This window comes from Hypanus sabinus, chromosome 1 (assembly GCF_030144855.1).
Source record: "Hypanus sabinus isolate sHypSab1 chromosome 1, sHypSab1.hap1, whole genome shotgun sequence".
Taxonomy (NCBI): domain Eukaryota; kingdom Metazoa; phylum Chordata; class Chondrichthyes; order Myliobatiformes; family Dasyatidae; genus Hypanus; species Hypanus sabinus.
In genome coordinates, this window is record NC_082706.1 from 178581260 (window position 1) to 178598725 (window position 17466).

The 17466-nt window shown below is 39.5% G+C and overlaps 1 protein-coding gene across 1 annotated transcript in view; it reads right to left on the bottom strand.

Moving 5' to 3' along the window:
• Positions 1 to 17193, bottom strand: part of cpa6 (carboxypeptidase A6) — a 30993-nt gene extending 13800 nt beyond the window's left edge. Inside the window, exons 1-6 of the mRNA XM_059953415.1 lie at positions 17084 to 17193; positions 6889 to 6990; positions 6709 to 6813; positions 3742 to 3852; positions 3326 to 3416; positions 839 to 1041 (exon numbers count right to left, since the gene is read on the bottom strand). Coding sequence (XP_059809398.1) covers positions 839 to 1041; positions 3326 to 3416; positions 3742 to 3852; positions 6709 to 6813; positions 6889 to 6990; positions 17084 to 17167 — 696 coding nt within the window. The 5' untranslated portion in view covers positions 17168 to 17193. The remainder of the gene's footprint in view (positions 1 to 838; positions 1042 to 3325; positions 3417 to 3741; positions 3853 to 6708; positions 6814 to 6888; positions 6991 to 17083) is intronic.
• Positions 17194 to 17466: the final 273 nt, after the last annotated feature.

The window sequence follows — 17466 nt, forward strand, 5'->3', positions numbered from 1 at the left end:
ATGGCATGCATTCATCTCTACACATTTGATCCCATTGACTTCAATTGGTCAGCCCATCCAAGGGTCAATGCAATAGCTGTGAGTGCTATCTCAGTGGAGTACCAGGAGTCTTGTTACCAAGACCCATTCAAGGAAAAGCACGATTTATATGGAATCATAGAATTCTATCCATCAACAAGTGAAAAGTGTTCTATCCTAATGCTTGTGTTTGATTTATTTCTTTGGCATGATAAACGCTCATTAAGGTCAATAGTTATGGATTTGCAAATCTTTTGCTTTTTTTTCCAACAATGAGCATAGCACAAATACTACTGCTTGGCTCTAGGTACGAAATTATATCCGATTGGGGATGCAATACCTTAAGTACTATTCTTTACAGAGGTGTAGATAGATGACAATACAAAAAAATCTATATTGTAATGGATAACAGGAATTTAAAATGTCTTTTGCACAATAGTATTTTATCAGTTCAGGAATCTTTCCTTCTTTCCTTATTCTTTTAATATATTTAGCAATGAAATTAAATGTTCAACCTATACTGTTACTTCCACAAAAGATTCCTCATTCTCCAGTTTGGTGAGCTAGTTCTGCTCAACTTTTAATCCATTTGCTCCCTGATGCCTTTAAGCAGCTTCAGTGAGGAAAGTAACAAACTTTGCAAAACAAGTAAACTTCGAATAAACTAACACAACATCCATAGATATTACAATTGGCAAGTATGTTTTAACATAGTTTTAATTTAATTTTAATTTAATTTCTTGCACACTGATTTGATGAACAGGCACAAAAACAATCTTGCACTGTGATCAAAACATGAAGTTCGGTTAATTCTACTTACCACACAGTTAAAATTAGGAATGATTGCATCCTTATAGGAATATGGATAAAGGAGCATTTGGGAATATGAATGGAATGAAATATATGCTTTAATTTGTTTCTTGTTTTTACGCAGGAAGGTTGCAACTGCCTTGACCTCCGGCTCAGATTCTGGCATGGGTCCACAGTATGTATCAGCACAAGGATGTAATGATGCACCTTCACCTGAAAATATACAAAAGAAAAATTGAGTGCAAGTTGGGTGAGTAAATCAGAAAATCAGTAGTGATTAAATGGCATTAATCTTATGGAGGAAATGTAATGATGTAATTAACAACAGTTTGGGCTTAAGTAGTTGATACCATGATTTGCTTTGGTAGAGGAGATTAATGGTTAAAAGTCACTCCCATGTGTCTGAAATATGAAAACATTGAATAAACAAAGAATCTAAATTAAAGAAGGAAATAACAGAGTATCATCTCACCATCACCCCTGTACCTAAGAATTCTCTCCCTTTTGCAATCATGCAGAGTGTCCAAACTTTACCAGCTCAGATCCCCTGATTTTTTTCTCTCCCCAAACTTGCTGTTCTTGTAAGAAGCTCTTCAGGCCCGTGCAGGGAGCCTGACAGTGTTGGGCTCTAAGGTTTCAGGAGAGCTGAATTGGTTAATTGTTGCTTAACAGGAGTCGTTACTCATTAGAGTTCCATGTGTTTTTTCTTGAGTGACCGTTTCTTTGTAACGAGGTCTCCTGGAGATTTCTGTATAAGCTTGATATGTTTATTTTGATAGGCTTGGGGATCCTGTGTTATTTGTATTATTTAAATGGATGCCTGATTAGCGCTTATTACAGGGTCTTAATTTTGAGAATGTTATGTCTCATGGTGTTGATCGGCTGAGCCACCAATGTTCTGAGGGAATTCTTATGAATTCTGGTTGCCATATCTACATGGTAATCTGTCTGTCTTTCTTACAAAGTACTTTGGTTCTGACTTTGCCAACGCACATCATGACAGTTCTCCCCTTCTTTACTCATCTTTAAAACCTTCCACCATTATCACCTATTCCCACTTCCTAGCCTCTGATCTTTCTCATAGCCATCACGTTCCTGGCACCTGATTGCCAAAACTCTTTCCAAAAAAACCCCCACTTATCCCTTGAGCAATACCGACACTTCTCTAAGCTCTAATCTCCCTCAGTTCCCCCAAGAATTCCTCCAGGCTATGATAATAGTCTCTCCCTTGTGAGCCAATTCCCTCATCCCCACAAGTCTCTTTCTCTAAGCATTCAGTTCCCTTTGCCTCCAATATCCCCAAAATATCCCCAAATATCACTCCAGTTTACTGTTTCCCATCTTGCCTAATCACTGTCTGCTTTCTCCACACTCCATCAACCACCAGCCTCTACAGCCTGACTCTGATACCCTTCCTCTTCATGATGCTCCCAGGCAGTAGGTTGAACTAAAAGCCTCAGCTGGCTTAATTATGATTGTGAAATCAAGGCAAAAATGATAAACATATGCTGCTGTTAAATTAAATTTGGCAATATCTTCAGGAAACCCCTTCCAGGTCTCCTGAAAATCAAACTCTCCTCCAAAGACTCTTTGTTAATGTTGGCAACTAATCTACAGAGCTAGAACGTGATCCATGTTCCCTTCCCTCTTTTGAAAGTAAGTACAGAAGCAGATGCTTTTGAAAAGAATTAAGAATATGAATTCTCAGTAAAGATTCTTGCCATTCTCAATTCAGGAATAACTTGACTTACAGGTGACTTCCTTTGTTCAGGTTACAGAATTCATCCTTTCCGAATTCACAAATCACCATCCAAAAGTACAGGAAAAAACTCACTTGCACAGAAATTATGCATGATGGGTCATGTCATCTGCATGCCTAAGACAGGTCTCCCCAAACAGATCCTTTACTTCCAGTTAAAGGAAGGTCAGTGAGCCACTTGTGGGCAAAGGAAAAACTTCAAAGATCTCATCAAAATCAGCCTGAAGGAAGACAACATTATATCTGAAGACACTGCACTCGACAGATAAACCTGGAGAAAATCTGTTCAAAAGGGAGCTATGTTATCTCTGCTGTGCTGCTGCAGAGAAAAACAGTTAGTTGCAAAAGGAACAACCAAAAGTTGCAGCCACTAATCACAGCCACCACTTACTCGTGCCCACTGCAGCAGAATATGTGGATCCCAGACTGGCCTCCACAGCAACCTGAGGCTCCCCCAATAGATAACCCTTTAGGAGAACATTATCCCTGACTCGAATGATTGCACTGCCATTAGTATAGTGGAACGATGGGATTTAACAAATTCTTTTCAACAAAGGACAGACGTGGTTATTCAGTGCACCTCGGCAACAGTGAGTAACGGAACAAGCAGAGAAGTTGGATCAATGATTTAATCCTGCTTTAAATTACTATTAAATTAGAGAGGAGTGGAGATTACTGGAATTCTTATCTTTCTGCTTTTATTATCAAGAGAAATGAATATTTCATGTCTAAACTTACTACACCACTTGATCTTCCAATTACGATTGGCATCAACACCATGGCAATTGAAATAAGTACTGTTAGAACGTGTCTTTCTCCAGAATCGATCCTAAATAGGATACAAAAACAATACATGTTTAAAATTGCGTAGATTAGTTCAACCTTTTAAGTACATTTCTGCTCTAATTGCTTTGCCTCATGAATCAAAGGGCCATTTGAAAATGCAAAGCCCATTTTTTTCTAGGTACAAGTATAGATGATTCTTCTTTAAAAGATAAACAGAAAAATAATTGTATTCTCCCTTCTATTGTACTAATTAATTTATTAAATTATGGGAAGCATTTAACAAACTGCTTTGATTAAGAGGGCATAAAAAGGACTGAATTGATCTGTAGATGACTACATTAAGAAAAAAAAGCAAATGATTGACCTACTGTTGTCCAGCTATAATGGTATCCATCTACATTAAAAACAGGCATAATGTAGAAATACAGTTGTTTCAGAAGTCTTCGCATTACAGGATCACTGTGGTATGTCTTTACAGCCTTACAAAGAAGAAAAGATAAAGAGCTTTTTTTCCAATCTACATTATAACTGAAACTTGCAGTACAGTATGTGGAGGGGTAGCTCTTTTATTATGATATAAAGACTTAATTGACACTCAATTACTTATAATTAACATTTTGAAACTAAGAACATTCCAGCTGACTTACATTGTGCTGGGACCATTGAGTCATTTGGAAGCCTGATAATCTGTAAACACAGCTGATATTTTCAGCCCTCTAAAAATAAATCCTCCTGTGAACCATGAGCATATTGTCAATTTCCACATTTAATTATTAAACATTTTTAGATGACACATCAGTTATAGAAATTATATCAAAGGGCAATGGGTCAAAATTGGAAAGATGTGGTTAAGTCAAAGAGTGGAGTCAAAGCTAGAACAAAATTCCTCTATATTGAAAATGATAAATGGACTGTGATACCAATGAATAGTGAGTACATTTCCATTCAAGATAGCACCAGTGAATCATCCTTGGCTGATGTCTTTCAGATAGCCAATCTCTTCAATTATTTCTCTTTTTCCCACATCTTCAGCTTGTTCTTTTTTGTCTTGATTGTGTTACGGAAGCTGTTGGAGCTGTGATGTGCAGTTTGGAATTCGATCGAATGACCTAGCACTCTGCTGTATCTGGAGAGGACATAGCTGCTGAGATGAGATCCCGAAAAGGACCAAGAATGTGATCTGCCTCGTGGGAAAGACCAAAGGGTCATGAACCATTTCGAAGCGTCAGGGAAGATCGAAGCATTGCGGTGAATGTGAAGGAGGCCAGCGGTAGCTCTCAAAGGAAGCTACGGGGTTGACAACGGTCGGTAGCCAAATTGGCGGCGTTTGGACCCAGTGTGGCAGTTAATCTTCATGAAATGATTGAGTTTGTGCGGCTATTCTCTTCGAATGCTGACGGGAGAATGTATGCGATATCCTGAGATTTATGTGATTATCAGACTGTACATTATATTAGTCTCCTTTAGTTTTTGGAGTTTGCTTTCTTGTTGCTGATTGGCGGGTGGGTGATATGTTGGTTTTTGTGAGAGGGAAGAGATTGGGATTTGGAGCCTGATATTCTTGTTGTTTTTCTGTAAGTTTTTGTGTGAGAGAGGGGTTTTGATGCTACTGTCGCTGTTCTTTTCTGCGAGAGAGGGTGTTGGGGGTTTGATATTATTGTTGCTGCTATTTGAGAGAGAGGGAGTTGGGGATTTGATGTTATCATCACTTTATTTTTGCAAGGGGGTTGAGGTTTTTGATATCCCAGCTGCCATTTTCCACCTGGGCAAACTGTTAATTTTTTGTGCAAGGGAAGGACTGGGGTTTTTTGGGGTTTGCGAGATTTGTTTCTGTTTCTTTTTGATGCCGTGGGGAGTGAATATCTTTTCTTTAAACAACTCCCATGGCTTTTCTGTATTACGTGGCTATCTGGAGAAGTCAAATATCACAGTTGTATGGTACATGCATACTTTGACAATAAAATGAACCTTTCAACCAATTCTACAAGTACATCAACAGATATGGCATAGGTTATAGCAATAGTAAAAGGATAAAACTAGTGAATCTGCAGCCTTCAATCCAATACAAATGAACTAAGTATGCAAATAAAAATGAATAGTTCTCAACGCTTTTATAGAAACATGGCTGTATAACAACATGGATTGGGACGGAAATATTTAAGGTTCAACAAAGAAAGAACCTTAGGAAAAGTTGGAGTTGTATTCCAAAAGCAAGGACAGGGCAAGTTGGATTCTGGTAGTCAGGATGTAGAAGTGGTTAGGATGGAAATGAGATAAAATATAAACAAGAAAACACTTGTGGGACTGCAGTACAGTGAACCTAACTGTAACCACAAAATAGAATCGATGGGAGTTTGTTGAAAAGGTATCATGAACTAAATCCCCAGTTTGTCTGGGAAATCAGATGAGCACAGGAAAACTGGAAAGTTCACAGAACGTTCACAGAACTAGTTTCCTAGTTTCCTAGTTCTGGAGCATAGATTCACAGTTACAGTATATAGCATGAAACAGGCCCTTCAGCTCAACGAGCAGAAGATGCCTACCTACGCTAATTCTACTTGTCATCTCTCAACTTTCCTTGCTCCAGGAAAAAGTCTGAATCTATCCAATCTTAATTCAATTCTTCTAATCCAGGAAACATTCCTGTGAAAATCTTTTCTGCATGTTCTGCAGCTTAATCACATCATTTCTGTAGTGTGACAAGCAGAACAACACACAAAGGACCATTTCAAAGGGTGCAAAGAAATGAAAAGATAAAACGCTTTTAAAATCAGGTCAGAACAAATTAAGAAACACTGTAGGGTCCAGTTAATTACACAGCATGTAATTTGCCACAGAAAATGCTTGAGCAAAAGATAAATGAATCAGTCAATGAGGCAGAATTTTAAGCAAAAAGCAAATAGAATGAACAAAATTATCAAAAAAATGAGCATTGTTATTTATTTTGTCTGATACATTGATGCAAAATTTATGATTACTTATAATGTAGACTGAAGGAAATGAGAAAAGGCTTCAACTTAAAGAAAATGGAATATATTGTAAACTATTAATCAAATCCAATTGAGTGATCACATTTAAAGACACTGAATAAAACTTTTAAAAAATTGATAGGGTAAAAGAACAGGAAAATGAGAAAGTGTGGTGGGAGAACTGAAAAGTTGAAATTAGCTCAATTTGAACTATTGATGAAGTTGGAAACCTTCATTTAATATCATTATAACTGTAGGATGCACAAAGTTTCCATTTGATCACCCAATATTCCAAATCAAATATAAATACTGTACTGCCAATGAGAAAATGTAGATAATTTTAGTCATTTAGGCTTGATTACTCACTTCTTTTACGAACCATTGACAAAAGGCTGGACCAATCCACTCTCTGGCATGAATACCACAATCTATCCACACTGCTTTCTTGAAAGGATGTGACCTCTTGCCTAACTGAAATCGAAAGCATACATTCAATACTCAAAATCTTTCCAGTCTTGTATAGCTTTGGTAACCCATGTAAATTACCTGAAGAACATAGAGAGGTCTTCCTTCATATGATGTCCCAATCGAGAAAAGATAAAGGAGTTGAGAATAGGTTTGGTACATCTGAAGCATCCAATTCTGTATCTGAAAATGTATTAAGTCACTTGCAAAAGTACATTGCAGAAAGATAAATAGCCAAAATTTCAAAAGACAAATCAACCAAGACAAATCGGATATTTGACAATTTACATCCATTTACATGGCCATCATGATGCAAAGAATTGTTTGGTAGAAAGTAATTTTTTTTTGTCCTATTCTCTGCACATGCATGGTGCATGCCAGGCACTGCATAGTACAGGCTTAACACCACAACTAAAAACACATAGTACTGCAGTAAAAGATTTTCAGATATGCATTAGAATTTTGAAATTGTGGGATGTGAATTTAACCCATTGTTTACTTAACCAATACCTACACTACGTTTTTGCCAGTGAGTTTAAGAATTCTGACTGTTTCTATGATTCTAAGAATCATGATTCTTACCTTCCCTCTAATCCTTCTACTAATTAACTTAGTTCCATATTCCCTAATTTCTGATCAACCTATCAAAGTCAGTCCTCTGTTTACCCTGAATAAGCCTCTCATCAATTTGTACAACTGCATTAAACCTCCAAGACTCTCTTCTTCAAAAGAAAACAACCTCACCACAAAAAGCCTTTCTTCATATCTGTAACTTTATAACCCTAGAAACCTCATGGTAAATCTCTGCAGTAATGCTTTCTCCTCCTAGTAGAGTACAAGCCAAAACAGCAAACAGTAGTTGAGTAATTAAACGGCAGGATTATAGAAATCAATGTGATCAATGAAAGCAGTACTACACAGTTGCTTTAGACAGAGACTGTTTGGAGGTATGCAACTGAGAATCTAAAGGCTAGAAACTGCTGAGCATCATTTTATCAGCAATGTTTCAGAATCAGAATCAGAATCAGGATTATTATCACCGGCATGTGTTGTGAAAGTTGTTAGCTTAGCAGCAGCAGCTCAATGCAATCCATAATATAGCAGACAAAAAATAAAACAATAATAACAGTAATAAATTAATAAGCAAATCAATTACAGTATATGTATATTGAATAGATTAAAATCATTCAAAAAACAGAAATAATACATATTAACAAGTGAGGTAGTGTTTGAGGGTTCAATGTCCATTTAGAAATCGGACGGCAGAGGGGAAGAAGCTGTTCCTGAATCGCTGAGTGTGTGCCTTCAGTCTTCTGTACCTCCTACCTGATGGTAACAGTGAGAAAAGGGCATGCCCTGGGTGCTGGAGGTCCTTAATAATGAATGCTGCCTTTCTGAGACACCGCTCCCTGAAGATGTCCTGGGTACTTTATAGTCAAGTAAGCTGGTACAGTTAAACCCAGCATACTCAGAAAAATATGGCCAAAATTATGTTGTGATACAATTGTGGTAATAAGAAACTTAAGTTACTGTATGACAACTGAACTGTGTTTTTAAAAAATCACTTACATGGATGGTTACATAGCTTGACATAAAGGCCATGATTGTCAGGTTCCTTTCTACAATGGCATGCCATCTCAGGACTCTGGCTGAAGTCTTTGTGTGGCTCTTCACCTTTCTCCTCCCTGTCACATACGTACTCTCCCTCTTCCATTCAGTGAGTTCTTACTTTCTTAGAGGTACAGAGATTCCAGTACTCTCTGTTTTTATTTCAGAGTTCTAGCATTTTCAGATTTTGCTTTTTCATTCATCTGTTTTCTGCACCTTCTCCCACTCTTCCAACTGCCCTTCTTCTGACTTTCATTTTCAATCCTAGAAGTTACATCTGAACCTCCCATCCTTGTACCAATCATGTTCTTTCTTAAATGCATACTTGACTACAGCTCTATCACTGTAGCACCTTACTCTTTGACTCTGCAATGCACTTTGACCTTTACTCCATTCATTACCCACAACTACACTCACTCGATGATGATTCCACATGCTTATCCAATAGTGCTACAGAAGACCATGGGACAAAGGAGCAGAATTAGATATTTGGACCAGTGAGTCTGCTCTGCCATTCCAGCATGGCTGATTTATTATCTAGAGCCTTCTTCCAATAGCCTTTGACATGCTGACTAACTAAGAACCTATCAACCTCTGCTTTAAATATACTCAATGACTTGACCTCAACATCTGTCTATGACAATCAATTCTACAGATTCCCCACGATTGGCTAAAGAAATCCATTGTCATTTCTGTACTGGATGGATGTCCCTCTATTCTGAGGCTGTGCCTTCTGGTTCTAGAATCCCCCACTATAGGAAACATCCTCTCCACATCTGCTCTGCCTAGGCCTTTCAATATTCACTAGCTTTCAATGACATCTTTCCCTCATTCTTTTGAACTCTAGCAATTACAGGCCTAGAGCCATCAAATGCTCCTCATATGTTAATCTTTTCATTCCTGGAATCATTAACATGAACCTCTGAGGCCTCTCTGATGCCAGCACATCTTTTCTTAGATAAGGCACCCAAAACTGCTCACAATACTTCAAGTGTAGTCTGATGAATGACCTATAAAGCCTCAGAATCACATTCTTAGAGGAATATATTCTAGTCCTCTTGAAATGAATGCTAAAATTGCATTTGCCTTCCTACCACTGACTCAATCCACAAGTTAACCTTTAAGGAATCATACTTGAGAACTCCCAAGACCACTGATTTTTGAATTTTGTCTACATTCAGAAAATATTCCTTCTACCAAAGTGCCTGACCTCACCCTTCCCTACACTATGTTCCATCTGCCACTTCTTTGCCCATTCTCCCAATCTGTCCATGTCCTTCTGCAGTCTCCCTGCTTCCTCAACACTACCTGCCCCCCAACCTATCTTTGTATTGTCTGCAAACTTGGCCACAAAGCCATCAATTCTGTCATCCAAATTGTTGACATATAATATTAAAAGAAGTGGTTCAACATCAACCTCTGTGGAACATCACTTGTTACTGGCAGCCATCCAGAGAAGGCCTCCTTTATTCTGACTCCTTGCCTCCTGCCAGTCAGCCAATCTTCTATGCATGCTAGAATCTTTTCTGTAACACTATAGGCTCTTATCTTGTTAAGCAGCCTCATGAGTGGCACGTTGTCAAAGGCCTCCTGAAAATCCAAGTAAACAACATCCACTGACTCTTCTTTGTCTATCATACCTGTTATTTCCTTAAAGAATTCTAATAAATTCCTTAAGGAAACTATGCTCACTTTGGCCTAACTCATCATCTGCCAAGTACCCTGAAACCTCATCCTTAATAAAGGACTCCAACATCTTCCCAAAGACAGAAGTCAGACTAACTAGCCTATAACTTCCTTTCTTCTGCCTCCCATTCTTCTGAAAGAATGGTGTGAAATTTGCAATTTTCCTGTGATCCGGAACCATTTCAGACCATTAACTCTGCAGCATCTTTTACCAGAGGTCAAATATCCACTCTCACCTCCCTTTTGCTCTTTATATATAGCGTCTGGAACAAAACATTAGGAATCCTCTTCAATATTATTAGCTAGCTTAACTTCATATTTAAGCTTTTCTGTCCTAATGGTTTTTTAAGTTGCTTTCTGATGGTTTTAAAAAGCCTCCCATCCTCAAACTTCCCACTAACTTTAGCTACATTATACAGTATGCGCTTTCCTTTGGTTTTATGCTGTCTTTGACTTCCCTTGTCAACCATAGTTGCTCCATCCTCCCTTTAGAATGCTTCTTGATCTTTGGAATGTATCTCCTCTGCACCTTCTGAGTTGCCCCAGGAACTCCAGCTATTGCTGTTCTGCTGTCATCCCTGCTAGTGTTCCCTTCCAATCAACTTTGGCCAGTTCTCTCTCATACCTCTGTAATTCACTTTACTCCACTGGAATACCGATATAACCGACTTCATCTTCTTACTCTCAAACTGCAGACTGAATTCTATCATATTATGACCACTTCTTCCCAAGGGTTTATTTACTTTAAGTCTCCTAATCAAATATGGTTCGTTACACTACATCCAATCCAGAATTCCCTTTCCCCTTGGGGACTCAATCACAAACTGTTCTAAAAAGCCATCTCATAGGTATTTTTCAAATTCCCTTTTTGGGATTCAGCAGCGACCTGATTTTCCCAGTCTAACTGAATATTGAAATCCCCCCATGATTCCAACATTGCCCTTTTTTACGTGCTTTTTCTATTTTCCATTGAAATTTTACATCCCACATCCTGGCTACTGTTCAGGGGCCTGTATATAATACCCATCAGGGCCTTTTAAAACCATAAGATAAAGGAGCAGAATTAGGACATCTAGCCCATTGAGTCAGTTCCACCAATCATGGCGAATCCTTTTTTTTAACCTCCTCAACCCCAGTTCCTGGCCTACTCCCCATAACCTTCAATGCCATGTCGAATCAAGAACCTATCAGTCTCTGACTTAAATACACCCAAGGATCTGGCCTCTACATTTGCATGTGGCAGCAAATTCTGCAAATTCACCACCCTCTGGCAAAAAAAAACTTCTCCGCATCTCTGTTTTGAAAGAGCACCACTCCATCCTGAGGCTGTGCACTCTTGTCCTAGACTCCCACCATGGGAAACATCCTTTCCACATCTACTCTGTCTAGGCCTTTCAACATTTGAAAGGTTTCAATGAGATCTCCCCTCATCCTTCTGAATTCCAGTGAGTACAGACCCAGAGCCATCAAATATTCCTCATATGATAACTCTTACATTCCTGGAATCATCCTTGTGAACCTCCTCTGGACCCTCACCAATGCCAGCACCTTTTCTAAGAAGAGGGGCCGAAACTGTTCACAATACTCAAGGTGAGGCCTACCAGTGTCCTATAAAGCCTCAGCATCACATTCTTGCTCTTGCATTCTAGACCTTTTGAAATGAATGCTAACATTGCATTTGCCTTCCTCACTGACTGACCTGCAACTCAACCTTTAGGGTGTTCTGCACAAGGATTCCGAAGTCCATTTGCAAATTAGATTTTTGGATTTTCTCCCCATTTAGAAAATAGTACGCACATTTATTTCTACTACCAAAGTGCATGACCATGCATTTTCCAACATTGTATTTCATTTGCCACTTTCTTGCCCATTCTCCTAATTTGTCTAAGTCCTTCTGCATCCTACCTGTTTCCTCAACACCACCTGCCCCTTCACCAATCTTCAGATCATCTGCAAACTTGGCAACAAAGCCATCTATTCCATCATCTAAATCATATACAGCATAAAAAGTGGTCTCAACACCAACCCCTGTGGAACACCACTAGTCACTGGCAGCCAACCAGAGAAGTATCCTTTTATTCCTACTTGCTGCCTCCTACCAATCAGCCAAAGCTCTAACCATGTTAGTAATCTTCCTGTAATATCATGAGCTCTTAAATTAGTAAGCAGTCTCATATGTGGCACCTTGTCAAAGGCCTTCTGAAAGTCCAAATATACAACATCCACTACATCTTATCTATCCTACTTGTAATCTCCTCAAAGAATTCCAACAGGTTTGACAGGCAGGATTTTCCCTGAAGGAAACCATGCTGACTTTATCCTATCTTGTCCTGTGTCACCAAGTACTCCATCACCTCATCCTTAGCAATTGACTCTAGCATCTTTCCAACCACTGAGGTCAGGCTAACTGGTCTATAACTTCCTTTCTGCTGCCTTCCTTCTTTCTTAAAGAGTGGAGTGACATTTGCAATTTTCCAGTCCTCTGGCATCATGCCAGAGTCCAATGATTTTTGAAAGATCATTTCTAATGCCACCAAAATCTCTAATGCTACCTCTTTCAGAACCCTAGGCTGCCGTTCATCTGGTCGGGGTGACCTATGTACCTTTTGGTCTTTTAGCTTTTTGAGCATCTTCTCTCCTGTAATAGTAACTGCACCCACTTCTCTTCCCTCACATACTACAACAACAGGCATACTGCTAGTGTCTTCCACAGTGAAGACTGATGCAAAATAGTCATTTAGTTCATCAGCCTTCTCCTTGTCCACTGTTACTATTTCTCTTGCCTTATTTTCTAGCATCCCTATGCCTGCTCTCATTCCTCTTTTATTTTTAACATACTTGAGAAAACTTTTACTATCCACTTTGATATTATTTGCTAGCTTGCTTTCATATTTCATCTTTTCCTAATAATTTTTAAAATTGTTCTCTGTAGGTTTTCAAAAACTTCCCAATTCTCTATCTTCCCACTAATTTTTTGCTTTGTTGTATGCCCTTTCTTTTGTTTTTACAATAGCTTTGACTTCCCTTGTCGGCCATGGTTGTACTATTTTACCATTTGAGTATTTCTTCATTTTTGGAATACACATGTCCTGCACCTTCCTCATTTTTCCCAGAAACACACGCCATTGCTGCTCTGCTGACATCCCCGTGAGCAGCTCCTTCCAATTTACTTTGGCCAACTCCTTTCTCATACCACTGTAATTTCCCTTACTCCACTGAAATAGACTTTACTTTCTTTACTATACTTTACTTTACTTTCTTCCTATCGAATTTCAAGTTGGACTCAATCATATTGTGATCACTGGTTCTTAAGGGCTCTTTTACCTTAAGCTCCCTAATTGCCTCCAGTTCACTGCATAACACCCAATCCAGTATAGCTGATCCCCTAGTAGGCTCAGTGACAAATTGCTCTAAAAAGCCATCTCATAGGCATTTAACAAACTCACTCTCTTGAGACTCATTACCAACCTGATTTTCCCCAATTGACTTACATGTTAAAATTTCCCATCACTACCATAACATTGCCCTTTTGACTCACCTTTTCAATTTCCTGTTGTAATCTGTGGTCCACCTCCCAGCCACTGTTGGAAGGCCTGTATATAACTGCCATCAATGTTCTTTTACCTTTGCAGTTTCTTAACTCAACCCACAAGGATTCAACATCTTCCGATCCTATGTCACATCTTTCTACTGATTTGACGCCATTCTTTACCAGTAGAGCCACACCTACCTTCCTATCCATCCAAAATAACGTGTAACCTTGGACATTCAGCTCCCAACAACAACAACCCTTCAGCCACTATTCAGTGATGGTCACAACATCATAACTGGCAATTTGTAATAGTGCGATAAGATCACCACCTTATTTCTTACACTATGTGCACTTAGATGCAATACCTTGCAGGTTCTTAACTCTACAAGGATTCTGCATTTTCTCGTCTTATGTCACCTCTTTCTAAAGATTTGATTTCATTTTTTTTTACCAATAGAGACACCTCACCCCCTCTGTCTATCCTTTCTATACAACTTGTATCCTTGGATGTTAAGCTCCCAACTATGATCTTCTTTCAGCTATGTCTCAGTGATAACACATTGTCATACCTGCCAATCTCTAACTGTGCTACAAGATCATCTCCCTTATTCTGTATACTGTATACATTCAAATGTAAGACCTTCACTCCCGTATTTATCACCCTTTTCAATTTTGCCTTCTTGTTACACTTCAACTCATCCTACTGACTGCAATTTTGCCCTATCATCTGGCGGTCCTTCCTCGCAATCACTACACACTGGACCTACTTGCATACCAACTGCCCATCCTCATCCCTATCACTCCAGTCCCCATCTCCCTTACAAACTTGTTTAAACTCTCCCAACAACTCTAGCAAAACCTGCCCACAAGGATATTGGTCTCACTCAGTGTTACCTGTTCTTTTTGTACCAGTCATACTTTTTTTTAGAAGAAATTGCAATGATCCAGAAATCTGAAACCCAGCCCCCTACACCACTCCATCAGCCATTCATTCATCAGTACTATCATCCTATTCCTGGCCTGACTAGCACATGGTACTGGGAGTAATCCAGAGATTACTACCTTAGAGGTCCTGTTCTTCAGCCCCTTCCCAAGCTCCCTATACTCATGGCACAGGACCTCTTCTTCCTTTCTATCTTTGTCATTGGTGCCAATGTGCATCATGACCTTGGGCTGCTCACTTAAGAATCTTCTGCAGCCACTTTGAGACATCCTGGACCTTAGCAACTGTGAGTCAACACACTATCCTGGCTTTTTTTTTTGTCGCCACAGAATCTGCTGCCCGCCCCCCCCCCCCAATCTACTGAGCCTCCTATCACCATCGCTCTATCTGAATTTACCTTGCCCTCAGAGCCAGCCACAGTGTCACTGACTTGGCTGATGCTGCTGTGCCCTGATAGGTCACCACTGCACCCCCACCCCCCCAGCCACATTCAAAAGAGTATACTTGTTGTTGAGAGCATTTGCCGCAAGAGAATCCCGTACTGACGGTTTACTCTGCCTACAGCTCATGGTGGTCACCCATCTACTGTCTGAAGTCTGGTCAACTCAGTAAGTTATTCATCTATGAGATTTTCAGCCTCCCGGATGGCCCTGTGTGCATCCAGCTCCAATTCCTTGATCTTGTCATTCAGGAGCTGAAGTTGCAAATTTAGTCATCAGGAAGACTGTTAGATACCCTGAAATCACACATCTCACAGGAAAAGCATTCCACTGCCTGAATGACCATTTCTGACTACACCTGATTTCTCGAACTTCAGTTCTACCCTGTGTCTGTTCTTGCCAGAGTCTGACCACTCTAACAGTGGCCCACTCCAACAATGGCTGCTCCGCTTAAACCTTGCTCCTTTTTAATAGCCCCCACTAAATAACCCGAGTTTTTATTTACTCAAAAAATCTCCCACTCAGCAATCAAGTTCTGAGAGCCCTTACTTGCTTTTTATAACTGGTATGTAAAGTCCCAACCAACCCTGCTCATTTTTAAAAAACTGACACACATCATATCTATTTAATCACTTTACCTGGTTGTTTCCCCACCATGAACAAAATTTACTTGGAACAGCGATTTAGAATTGCAGACTTAAGATGACCATATTAAAAATGCAGGGTGACAGTTCTAGAGGAGTGTGCTGGACCCAGTGGATGTTCGTGTGCCCAAGCAACAGGAGAATCTAACTTTGGGGTTCTAACATTTAACTGTCGTCCATTCTTTGGGGCACTCCTCTGTTTTCGCGGATGGTTGCAAAGAAAAAGCATTTCAGAATGTATATTGTATACATTTCTCTGACATTAAATATACCTTTGAAACCTTTGAACATGTCCAACATAAACACATTCAAGATAGACACTACCACTGCAAAAGTGTACATTTAAATACGAATATCATTAAAACAGATGGCATGTTCTGCAGGATTTGAAGAGCATGTTTCCTACACAGTGAGAATTTTGACAGTCAAAGTCAGTTAGGTGCTAGGTGTCTCCCCTTGTGAAACATGTCTCACTGGAAAAAGACAGTCCTGTCTTCAAAGAAATTTTTTATCTGTTGTAATCATATACAGGAGTGCCAGCTAATCCTCAGTCAGTAGTGCTGGCATGAGCTCACGTTAAAAAGTGAACTCTTCAAGTATATCTGAAGTTAACAGCTGCAGAATGATTGCCTTCTGTCACTCGCTTTGAAGCATGCTTAGAACTAGTATATACTACTGTGGGAGAATACTGCTGTTCGACCATGTAACATCAGCTTTCCTTTCCTTTCAGGGTTTCTCCACAGCAAACTCTGAACTAACAAGCCCACTAACTGCTGCACATCAGAAAGAACAGCAATGTGGCTGCCCCCAGACATTGCCAGCTCAGATATTAGCAATGCAATCTAATTTTTCCAGTGAGACATGTTTCACAAGAGGAGGCACCTAGCACCTAACAGTCTAGCAGGGGTGAGGTGGGGGGGAAGGGGGAAGGGGGAAAGGGGATATCTCACTTCCACTATTTAGTACCAGGTACTGAAGGGGAAAAAAAATGAGGGAGCGGGATTCTGCTTTTCCTGAGGTCAGGTCCTAGCCCTCCTGAGCTGGGCTAGTCTTGACTGAAAATTATTGAAGAGTGCTCCTTCAACTGTCTAATAGTACTGTACAATCATTTCAGCACATTGAAAATCTATCGTGTGACGACAGAGTGTGTAGCACATGGGGTTTGATGAGTTGTTTCATGGTAGACACAACCTTTACAGATACACTTTTTAAGATAATTAGCACAAACGGAATGCTCTTGAAATGAGCCTGATCTGTTTCCCCACACCTCCCCCATCACTGATATCTTTTCCTTTGGTACTTAAATAAAAAAGAATCCCGATTTTAGCTGACTTCTCACACTGCAGCTCACAACAGACCCTCCCAGAATGAATGAGGGCTTTACACAGGACCACATTTGGAAATAGTGTCTTTAGTTACATACCTCTTCTAAGGTATGATAGACTTCATAGTTGTAGACAGAATTGGAACGACGATATCGAGCACCAAAGCCACTCTGCTTCTCCATTAGTTCTTGAAGATCAGAAACAAGGATCCTAATATTAAAGAAGATGGTAAGTTCTTGCATTTGAAATATTACTATAATTGAGCATCATACAAACATCACTGGGAACAACAATATTGACTTCTGGTGTGCAGATTTACCCCAACATCAGTGTAATATACTATAATGTGAAAGTGCGCTTTGCAAAAGGATAATGGTCTGCTCTAGCATTTGTTTAACAGGTTCGCCCCAACCTGAAGCTGCAATCAAGAATTCTTGTAGTGAAGTTCAATGGGTATTTTCATGGACAATCCTGAAGTTAT